General features: G+C 30.6%; 1 protein-coding gene across 1 annotated transcript; it reads left to right on the top strand.

Moving 5' to 3' along the window:
• On the top strand, positions 8716 to 10234 carry LOC105173031 (probable BOI-related E3 ubiquitin-protein ligase 3). Its single transcript, XM_011094669.2, has 2 exons — positions 8716 to 9521; positions 9614 to 10234. Exons 1-2 carry the CDS (start codon positions 9213 to 9215, stop codon positions 10085 to 10087), a joined length of 783 nt encoding a protein of 260 aa, XP_011092971.1. The 5' UTR covers positions 8716 to 9212; the 3' UTR covers positions 10088 to 10234.

Below are 12771 nucleotides of genomic sequence, written 5' to 3'. Positions count from 1 at the left end.
GAAAATGTGGTTAGTTGAAGCTCCAACTAGCTAAAACGTCGTTCCCAGCACTTTTAGAGTGATGTAGTCCAAGATGTGTAGAATATGGTTGACTTGACGGTCTAGTTGTTTGCTGATATAAGACCTATTTGTAGGTGTTACCTTATCAATAGGGTAGCTGAACTAGATTGACGGACCTGATATTCTTACTGCCTGTAAAATCGTGCCTTTGGTCCTGTTAGGAAGGCGGATGGAAATTTTGGCACTAAAATAATTTATTTATTTTTTTATTAAAATGAAATTGAAAAGGAAAAAAGGTGTGGAAGTATTAAAAGCGAGAAAAGGGGACAAAGAAGAGAGTAGAGGGTGAAGCTTCTGGGAAAGTAGGAAAAAGTCAAATTTGGAGAAACGAAGAGGGCAGTGATTTATGAGTACCAAAATCCAATGTGTGACTGACTATGTGCATTGTGCAGTGCAGTGAATGGCGGGACAATTTTCTAACATCATTACTCAAAAGATGCAATTTGATTTTGGGTACGTAAATGTTTTTTTCTTTTTCCTTTACTTGTTTTTTCCTTACAAAAAAAGAAGAGAAAGAAGAAAAGATAATGTGGGGGTGAACATGCATTATGGGAGTATGCGACACGGAATCATCCACCAACATTTGTATTTCTTGGGGAAAAAAGAAAGAAAAGATACTGACTATATATTACTACTATGTCATGTTTAATTATGAAGTAATTGAATAAAAAATTTGTATGTGCAGAGCAGATTTCGTCAGGGTTAAGGGGTGTTTGGCTCAATTATTTAAATATAGGTTTTTACATATTATTAAATATTTTAAAAGTCTAAACATGTTTAATTTTATCGTAAAATTAAGCTTTTAAAGTGGCTGAATAAATAATATGGCAGACTCATAAGATGTTAGGAGGTTTGGGAATTAGCTCTTCATACTTAATAATGACAAAAAAAAAAAAAAGCCACCAAACTATTACAATTTAAAATTATATATAGATGATTTTGTTTTGGGTGAAAAACTATCAATTTTATGAAGATAAAAGTAAAATATTAATAATGTTATAAGTGAATTTGTTAATCGAATATTAAAATAAAAGAGCTTAGAAGATGTTTTAGAATCTTATAATTTTTTAAAAAAAAATTGCTAAAATAATTTTTAATAACTTATAAATTTTCAAACATCTTATAAAATATATTGAGGAGCTTATAAGCTTGTCAAACACCCTCTTATTTCAGGATAGATCAGCAAATAAAATTGTTTAATTTGTGAAAATAATTAATTTACGAGCCAAAGTGTTGAAAAACGGATTAATTTACGAGGTTTTCATTGGCCAAATTCAAAAATAAAAAATAAAAAAATATAACGGTGATATAGATATATATATATATATATTTTCTGCCGACAACTTAAAATTAAAAAAGTATGTTAGAATTGAAAGATTGAATTGACAAGCTTAAGAACGTCATTGGGATGATTTTTCTTGATTATGAAAAGTCGAGATGAAATGAATTTTCTCCATAGACCCATATATATATATTATTCAACCTCTTTCCAAAAACTTTATTTTTATTATTATAAAATTGGGTAGTTATTATTGTTAATTATATGTGTCGCGATTTTTGTGCACTACTATTCCCTAATTTTACTTTTTTTTTATTGATCTAATTTACTATTCCCTAATTAATGCATAGTATTATATTTATTGCCAATCCTATGTTCAAAGCATCGAAATCAAAGGCCTCTCAACTCTCAACTATCACTTTATTTAACGTTTTCAATGTGAAAATGAGTATTTGATCTATAACACTTTATTATAATGAAATTGGAATCATGTTAGCAATGATGTTAAGATTGAGGTCTTATGAATAAGTTTAAGGTTATAAGTTCAAATTCGATTTGATGTATGGATATATAATTGTCTCTCTTTATTATTGTAATTTATTTATCATTATTAATTATATTAATATACTGATAAATTAAGGTAGTTTAGTGTATCAAAATAAATCATTAATTAATAAAAAATAAAAAAATGGAGATCATGTTCTACTTCTTGTGTACATATCTGAGTGTTGCATTTCATTTGACACAAAACAGTGCCATTTAATATAAGTTGTATTATTCAATTTTGTTAGATAAATATATATACAGCTAAATCAAAACATACATATAGAACATATTGTGACAACCAAATTATATTCATATTTTCATTATATTCAAATGCATCAATTTCAATATTTTATTATAAATTGGTAATGCATTTCCATATTTTAAGTTAATATGTATATAATGTGGGTATAAAATTCACATCATCTACATATTTAATAACATATTTCATACACGTAGCACGTATTTATTAAATAATAAATACAAAATATAACATTATTTTATGATAGAAAAAATTGAGAGTTGGTCAATCTAATGCTTGTAGTTTGATAACTATATGGATATGTAGCATGTGAAAGGGGAAGTTTTAATTTGGATCGAATTTGGTTAATTCTGAAATAATTATATGATAAATGTAATAATTGTCGTATAATTGATATATAATTTAAAGAAAGTAATCAATTACAGGACAAGTATAATTTAGTTTCAATAAATATAATTTGGATAAGAATATTGTGATGAGAGGGAGAGGGAGAGGGAGTGGGAGTGGGGTGGGGAGTGAGTGAGGATTAAGACAAGTGGTGCCACGTTGGGCAGAAGATAAAAACGAAGAATGGCACAGGGAGGGAAGATGGTTGGGGTTGGCATTGGCAAAGTGTGTGCAGTGTGATGAGATAAATGTAGAGAGGGAGTGGGGTTGGGGTTGGGAACACAGAAAATCATCAAAAACGAGAAATGGGCACATAAAGTTATGGTGCTGTAGTCAAAATGTGGGAACAGCATAGTTAGAGGAGTTATCACATGGATTGAGAGGCTGCCGCCCAACCACGACGTTCCTCCTCCACCATTACTAGCTGCCCGCCCACATGGGCCGTTATGCCCTATGCCACTGCACAATACCTGGACACTGGAGAGACTATTCTCTTTTATTACTTGCTCTCTCTCTTTTGTTTTCGACCAAAAAAAGATGACGTGCTTCACTACGTTTTTTTTGTTTTCGACCATCAGGAGTTGCACCACTGCAGTTTTCTTACACGTGGAATCTCTAGAAATGTATTTAATTTGTATCAATTACTTGGCCATATGTCAGCCTTTGTTAAGGATGATGATCATTTTCTAGCCTTACTTTGATTATTTTTTATTTTATTTTTCTTTTTGGTTGATTTCCTTCAAGAAAACAATGTTGTTAGGGTGTGCTTCTTGCTTATGTTTATTACTTGTCAATATACGCTGCTAGGTTAAAAAATTAAATTATTACCTGAGAAAACATCTTGATGATTCTATGATAACCTGAATAATTTATAGAAATGTGGTTAATCTAAGGTGAAAAAATAAATGAGAAAACAAATGAAACCTCTATTTATTTTTATGGTATTCAATTCGCTGTAAAATAATTGAAAAAATGAAAAAGTTTCACATGAGTAGTACGATTTTTGTTCCATTACCATCACAAAAGAAATGGTGTCGGTGACACTATTCTCAGTGATTTTACGGCAATTGATCTGATACAAAATAAGGTAGTAACTTTAAGGTTGAAAAATAAAAAATGGTTGTGGGTGCACACAGGACAGCTAGGGACTAGAGATGGTGGCTCTAATATATTAGTGACATAAGAATACATGGGGAAATGCAATGAAGATGTTTGTATATAATTATGGATCAGTGTCTTTTCCTAGACCATACATAATGGAGTTACGTACTATATAATACCATTTTGTGGCAGACCCGTTATTCATATGTTGAATCAAAGGTTCCATTTCTTAGTGTATTAGGTGCCATCAACTCATGTAGCGTCTTCGGGTTGTGGCCCAGATTCCATGTGCCGTGTCAAAAATGAGACTGCTGCCTCTTCTTATTCTTCAACCCTTTCTTACCCACAATTCTGTCATGAACATTTGTAAACAACCTTCAAAATTCATCATTTCTAACAGATTTCACAACTTTTAATTTTAAGACATTCATAATTATATTATCAATAGGGTTACCTACACTTAAACCCCCTTTGAAAATTTAAAATTATATTTTTTTAAAAAAAATTTTAAAATTATACTTACACCCTTCCAATGATTCTCCATTTACACATAACGCGACTTCCATTAGGGTTTATATGGAACATGCTGATGTAAGTTAAAAAAATTTTAATTTTGCACCTCATTTAATATTTCTATGTATATCTTTGCACTTATAAAGGAATAAATGTGATATATATATATGGAGTTAGATTAACATCATTACTTATTTTTCCTTATAAATACAAAATTTATTATACTGGAACGTTAAAAGATGGGTAAAATTGAAAATTTATGTTTTTTTTTTTTTTTTTGCTAATATCAATATTTACGTCCAAATCCCAATAAAAGAATGTAAACACTGAATTTGCAAAGAGGATGTAAATGTAACTTTAAAATATTTAAAGAAAATATAATTTTATATTTTTAAAAAGAAATTAATATGATCAAATCTATGTAAAGTGCATGGTAGATGATCATTCAAAAAAATTTAAAAATTTAGTTAAAATCAAATTTCTTTCTATGTGAAAGTAGTGCTTTTCTTGGTAGTGCCATTGTTGCAAGTAAAAATAGTAAATTTATCGATAATAGAAATATTTCAAGCGAGGGGATAACGACGGGACAGGAAACCGCCCTCGGAAGTGACAAGGACTACTGCATATATGCATATATATATATATATATATGAATAGTCGTACCCACAGCCAAAATCAATCAATATTCATAATTAGGGTTGTGGTTGAATCCAAGCGTAGGATAAGATATTAAAAACAACTTTCCTTAATTTCTAACATATATGTAAGAGATGGAATGGCTGTGAAACGGTAGGAAAATGTGGTTTTCAATCCATAATTCAACGTACCTCCGCTACTTATTTTAGTAGGATAGATAGATAACTACAACTTGTCTAGCCATTCCAATTGGATGATAAATGAGGAAAATGTGCACAAGTTTACAATCAGAATAACAAATTAATTGTATTTTTATGTGTGTATATATAGAGAGGTAGATTATAATTTAAATTCTTTTGCTTGTTTTAGTATAACATCGGCCTTCGATACTTGTTTTATTAGGCGATCACAAATTTAGTAAAGTGAATAATTCTTACGGGACTAAAAACAACGGTCTATGTATGTTTTATATAGTATTTTTATTCGATAGTGCACAATATTAATTAAAGTTTATAAGAATTCATTTCAAGTTTATGACTATACGCAAAGATCATTGGAAGAACATAAGGTTAAGGTTATACGGATCGATTTATGGTCTTATATGTTGGGAATGACTTATGTAACTTTCTTGTCCCACATAGATCGTATAAATACTTTTTTTTTCTATATATATTAAACCAACTTGTTACTTTAGAAATGAGATGTTTGGGTGGGTGAATTTTAGAAGAATTACCACACATGCGCGCCTAGCTGAGCACGTGCAGTTATATTTTTTTGAGGGAAATTACATTTAAATCCTTCATTTTTCACGTTTTGGACTCTTAAGACGAACAAGTCATCGAGGTTGGGGAAAATACTCCTCACTTGCCGAATTTTTTTGCTTCTGCTGATGAAGAGTCCGAATGCTTGATTTTATCAAACAACCGAGCCTGCTCCTCAGTCTCTTATGCATTCCACAAAAAATTTGAGATACTTCTCGGTGCTCCTCTTACATTTTCTCTCTTCCTCTTCTCTAAGTGTTCTTCTGTTTGTTGTTCCAAACTTTCTACCACGAGTACGTGTGTAAAAGAGTTATAGTTGTGTTAACCTTGTGGAACGAATTATTTATACCATCTGCACCACGATAGTACTGAAATTTCGCTTTCAAGACTGTGGTTTGTCCACGACAAGTCTTTAATTTTCCAACATTATATATGTTAGTTTGGTGTTGACATTATTACATAATGGGAGTTTGTTGCAACTTTGCAAAAAACGAAAGCTGACTAAACATATATGTTCAATGCAAGAAACTACGGATGAAACTATGAAAGATATATAATCCATTAATAATCAGTCTGGAATTTCTTTTTAACTTGTAAAATAATATTAAGTTGGTTGTATGTATTTGGAGAAATATTTATGAATGTAGAGTGTATAGATTAAATGAAAACTATGCACAACATAATTTTATAATAGAAAACACAGATGTATTATTATTATTTACAACGGGCTATATCATACTCTAGCGATTTAGCTTGAAGAAATTTCGTGAATAAAATTAATTACTTTTTTCAAAATTTACATATAGATAATATTTGAGTCTTAAAACCTAATCTTTATTGAATAAAATTAATAAAATCTCATTGGATGATATTCCAAACTTTATTCAATGCTCATGCCGAATTCATCAACAACTTAGATGCCGTGAAAATTAAGGTAGAGAATTATGCCTCAAGCACATTCATTTCTTACACACCAAATATTTCAAATCAAATTATGCTTTTGTTGGCACTTACCTATTGATCAACTTACCATTTCTTTTTCAAAATTTCGTAATTAAATAATAAACGGTATATTTCATGTTTTTCAACAAAACCTTAAGTAGCCGGTCGATGAGAAAATAAAATAGTCATATATAAATTTTATAATTCTGATGTTGTTCTAAATTGAAATCGATGTCTCCACAAGATACCAAAATTCTTGGATTTGAATGAATGAGATTAGACAGGATGGGAAAAATAATTTCGTTAGACTTATTGCAAATACAAATAAGAGAACCATATATTGTCCTTTCATCAATGTACTTACTACATTGGAATTGTCGTTTTTATATTCCGAATTAAATAGCTTAATAATGACGGATTAGTGTAAGATGCACCAAATAATTATGGGCACCACAAAGGGAAAAAATTAAAGAAAAATTGAGAAAAATAAATAAATAAAGGCCCACTATATATATCGATATATGTTCAACGTACGTTAATGTGAAAACAATATTCTTGTAATGGCACTAGAATGTCGTGTTGTAATTAATAATATATATATAGTGTTGTTTGGCTAATAATCATAGCGTTTGGCACCCTTTGGAGGAGTGGGTCTGAGGAAAATAACATTTAGATTTGCCGTATAATGTTGAAAACTATTTTGCATGATTCACACTTATCAGATAAGATTTCGTTATTTTAATTTTTGTGGTGTTATTGTACCTGGGAAAAGATCAAGGCATGAAAGTGCCTTTTCTATGAAAACAAATTCAAACATTACAAAAATAATAAATAGTTTTTTAGAATCAAATATTCCTTGATTTTTGGAATTCATTACTAGATTTTAAATGAAGGTATAATTTTATTATACGGCTTAGATCATATTATGGTTAATCAATTCTCCATATGGTAGTAATTAAATAATTAATTAAAAAATAAGGTTAATCACACTTAAATCCTCTCTAAAAATACGAAATTACACATTCTTTTCAAAAGAATTTTAAAATTATACTTACATCCCCTCTGAAAATTCTCCATTTACACATGCCTCCCTTCCATTAAAATTTAGATGAAAAATACTTTCATTAATAAAAAAATATTATATATTTCTTTATTTTTGCTCTCATGTATATTTTTCGTATTTATAAGGAGATAAATATAATATATATATATATACATATATGAATTAAGATTAACATTATTATATTTTTTCTTCTTAAAAGTATAAAAATATTAAATACGGTGAATTTGTCCAAACTATAATGAAAGTGGGTCAATTTAAGTGTAAATTTAAACGGGGTTAAGTGTAATTAATTAAAAATAATTAGAGTTGATTGGGTGGCTTAGGTGATGACCCACAAAAGCATTAAACAGGTGATCACAAGCTGAAGAGAGAAGAAGAAGCCAAAGCAATTGTGACAAAATTGACTTGCTGGTCAAGCTATCAAGCAGTCAAAAACAGCTTTATATTTAAGAAAAGTTTGGAAACGCGTTTCTTGGAAAGGTATTTGGTGTGTTAACAATGTGGAATTTGATGTTATCGATGTTTTCTTCAGTAATCTGCTATGGAAATTTCTTGCACCTTCTCTTTTTTTATTTACTTTCTAAATCCTACATAAATTCAGGGGAGAATTACATTAACATCCACTAATCCACAATCTATTTATAAAAAATTAAATATACATCCCCATAAACATTAATATTTTTTTGTTCGTTGTTTGGGATGATTTCTGTAATTTATGTAAATAGATTATAAGTGAGAGGTTGGTGTAAATGTAATAATTAAATTGGAAAAAATAATAATGTAGTTGAAGGATGATTATAAAAGGGATGGTGGAGACGGGAGAGGGAGAGGCAGCCGAGTCCACAGGGTGTTAAAGAAGTAAATTGACGTAACATGGAAATCGCATTTCAAGAACATTAAAAGGTGGTGGAAAAAATCAATGGCAAAGGGAATGGCTATGGCCCCCAAACTAAAATACAATAATGAATAAAAATTGAGCATTACGAGAGTGGTTGGAATCCTATTCTTCAGCCTTTACAAATGCCCAAAACTGACAAATCCCTGATTCCCTCTCTTTTTTCCTCTCTCTCTCCACATAAATTTAATATTACAAACAAATAATTTACCCTTTCTTTTTTTTTTTTTTGTAATTTATTTATTTATTTATTTATTGAGCCTCAAACCTCACAAGAATACACCCGCCCCACTTGGGATTGAATTTCCCATTCAACACCCCCTCTCATATCTCTGATCCGATAGTTTAGTCACAAAATCTGCATGTTTACGCCCTTTCCTTCAATGCATCACAAGAATAGAGAGAGTTGATAATCAAGAATTCCACCCCACCTCCTCTTTTTTCCCTTTTTAAGTTTTTCACTTACTTTATTTCTTTGAGAATACAGACCCCCCTTTTGTTAAAAAATAAAAAGTTGTCAATGTCAACCTCCTATATAAATACCAGGAGACTCCTTGTTTTTCATGATGTGTTCCCTCATACCATTAACCTAATACAATTTTTAACATAGGTTTTGCCAAACTTGAGTGTGTACTAGTTTGTGTATGGATTATAAGGGCAAGGGTGAGTGAGGGCTTTTCTGTATTCTATTCTCTCCATCATTCATTTCAACCAAGGGAACAAACCAAGTTTCTTCAACCACTTCATATTTGAAGAACATGTTTGGTTAGATGGCGATTCAAGCGCAGTTGTATTCAGAGAATTTTGGATGGGGTGGTCAAGATTTGGCGATGGAGAATGGCGGGTGTGGATTTGATACCCTGTGTTTGCTTCCTCAACAACAACAACAACAACATCAACATCTGATGCAGTTTGATCAGCAGTTTCAGAAAGATGACGCCTTTTTGGTCGGTAGTAGCCTTCATTTCCTCCCAAGAAACAACCTTAATCATGATCACCAATCCATGCCTTTGCCGCACACTGTTTCTGCCCATTTTGAGAAGCAAAGATTGGAATTTGAACACTTGATCAATTTACAGGTTAGAATTGAGATTAAAAAAGAAAAAGAATCATTCCATCAAATTGGTTTTTTTCCCTCTTTTTAATTTTCATTCTTGACTTGAAAAAACAGAACGAGAGATTGAGAATAGCAATGCAAGAGCAGCGAAAGCAGCAAATATCAGTACTAGTGAAGAAATACGAATCCAAGACTCAATTTTTACTCAAACAGAAAGAAGAAGAAATCGCAAAGGCGTCCAACAGAACAATGGAGCTCCAGAATTTCTTGAAAAGATTAGAAAGTGAGAGCCAAACATGGCAGAGAATAGCTAAAGAGAACGAAGCAATGGTTGCATCACTAAACAGCAGGATCGGACGGCTGAGAGAATCGGCGGGGAATGCAGCTGAAGACGCAGAATCTTGTTGCGAAAACACCACAGAGAAAAGGAGGAGGAAAATGGTGTGTAAATGCTGCAATTCACGAAAATCATCTGTAGTTATGCTGCCCTGCAGACACCTCTGCTCCTGCAAAGACTGTGAGGTTTTTCTTGATTCCTGCCCTGTTTGTAGAACCGTAAAGAAAGCTACCGTAGAAGCTTTGATTTAATTTAAACATGTTTTTTTTTTTATATAGAACATGAACAACCTTTTTCTTTCTTTTGTTACTTAAATTTATTTGCCCTGTTTTCTTTAATCTATGAATGAAATTTTCCCACGGTAATTTAAAAAAAAACAAAAGGCTGGGATTTTTCAATTATTCATTTTTACCATATTATATTGATGTTGATTCATCAGGTACTTACCTTTGTCTAGTTAAAGTTTCTTCTAAATCCACCCAACTTGAATTATTTTTTTTCAGCTGCAGAATAGGAGCACCTTTCCCTTTTCCAGGAGTTGCTGCTTTTTTTTTTTAAAGAAAACAACTCATTTTATGAAAAATTCTAATCTAAATCGAGTTTTAGTGGGACCTGAATTAATTATATTAATATTATATTTTGTGTATTGTTAAAAAAAAAATAAGTGTGTGATATTTACTTCATGATTGATTTAATTCAATAAAATTTAATTTGAATAAAAATCTTATTTGAGAGACGTTGGTTTTAAATGTCGATACGACCATCTCATAAACCGCAAACAACTTTCAATTCTCAATTCTCAATTCCCAATTCCATTTATTTAGTATATTATGATACATTGATTTATTTCTTTATCAATTCCATGTTATTTTTTTTTAAAAAAATATTTTGCTTGAAAATACTTTAAAAGATGGTAGTGGGAACGGTACTACTTGTCTTTTATTATTGATGTAGCTTAGTTTTGCAATTTAATGTTTCCAAATTCAATTTTGTATATAGGTTTTCTTGCATCAAGAAAAGCAAAATCCCATTTTCCTACTTTTTTTTTTTTTCTAATTGGAAGTTCAATTTTTTCTCATTATAAATTGATATTGTGTGTTGTATTTTTCTTAGCATATAACCTTATGTGTGGATTACTTTGAGATCGTATACACAAAACCATTTCCAGGTCTTCTATTAATAATAAAATAGATTGAGATTTGCATCTTTTCTATTCTGCCTGCATCGATTTCAACTTCAAGTATGTACAATGTAAAATTATATCTCAGGCACGACGTTTGCTACATATTGCATTCTTACAACCTTGTTGGTTTAGATGCAGAAAAGCTATGATTGAAACTTAGAGGGTTTTTTTAATTTAGACAGAGATCTAACCCGTATATGTGAAAGTGATATAATACTGAATGCAAATGCAACTTCACATCAAGAACCAACATATGTTTACATTAATTATAAGAAGTATTATTACAGTTAGCTGATTTTTGTTGAGGGTGAATTTTGGTTGACAAAAGCAAAGGAGATTCTGAATTGTACTAAACAAAGAGAAAACTGGTTCGGAGAAAAAGCAGACATGTGGAAGAAAGAAAGAGCAAGTTTGAATCATAGCTTTCACTTTCACACTCAGATTGGGTATGTGCGTGTGTGTAGTAGCGATTATGTGTCGTGTGCGTGGTGTTTGGGTGGAAGCGGAAGGGGCTATTAAACCTATGTCTGCAAACTGCCCATTTTTGGAACAGCAGTGAAAGGGTTGTCCGCAAAAAGGGCTGTATTCTGAGGCCCTATTCATTTCCACTTCCATCCTCTACAAATCTATAATCCACTCCTTTTATTTCAATCCAATTACTTTTATTTCTTTTGTTTGCTTTTATTCGTTTTAGGCCTAATTATAGTTAGATCTCTAACATACCAATTTATTTTTTTAATTTCTATTTTTGAATTATATTTACACTTTTTATCCCACATTCATTACTTATATATGACTCCGTTCGTTAGAATTTGGATAAAAAATACTGACGTTAGTAAAGAAATACATAAATCTGCAATTTTACCATCATTTAACATTCACACATAATTTTATAATTATAAGGAGAAAAAATGTAATGACTCCATATATATATATATATATACACCCACATTACGCTTATTCATTTATAAATATAGCAATATATATGATAATGTTAAATGATGGACAAAATTGAAATACTATATAATTTGTTCTGTTAACGTGAGTCATTTTTGTTTAAATCCTAAAGAAAGGAATCAAGTGTAAACAAAGAAGTTTTCAAGGATGTAATTATAATTTCAAAACTTTATTGGGAAAAAACATAATATTGTATTTTTAGATGGAGATTATGTGCAATTAACTCTTGTTTGTATTATTCAAAAATATAATAAATATTTATTTTTTTTTAAAAGTGAAAGCAAACAAAGCGCAACCATAAATTTGGCTTGTATTGGACGTGTTGGTTGTGGTCTACAAGGTGGGTGATGCATTGTTTCTGACGTTGACTTGGATAAAAGTGTGTGTTTATATATATATATATGTGCATATATTTGATAAAAATATAGGAAAATTGATGGTTTTTGAATTTATGGTTTTTGTGAATGGAACATCAACATGTAATGAAAAGTTATGGAAACATCATGTGTGTGGTTTGTGGTTTGTGTTTGGGCTCACCTCACCTATGAAGGATTCCTGTTCGCCTACTCTTACATCTTTTTGCACCGCTTCCAAAGTTGAAAATTTTTATATTTTACAAAAATGACATTTCACATTTAGGGATTCACTGCTCTGCATTCTTACATTCATTCTTCTCCACTTTTTTATTCTATTATTAGACCAAAAAATAGAATAGAATGAAAATGAATTTGAATTAGGATGTTTTGTATTTAATCTCAACTTTCAAAGTTGAATTAAAGGAAGATATTAATATGA

The sequence above is a fragment of the Sesamum indicum genome, linkage group LG10 (genome assembly GCF_000512975.1).
Source record: "Sesamum indicum cultivar Zhongzhi No. 13 linkage group LG10, S_indicum_v1.0, whole genome shotgun sequence".
In the NCBI taxonomy this organism is placed as follows: Eukaryota; Viridiplantae; Streptophyta; class Magnoliopsida; order Lamiales; family Pedaliaceae; genus Sesamum; species Sesamum indicum.
Note: the sequence above shows the minus strand (reverse complement) of the source record. Positions and strands in the feature narration are given on the sequence as shown.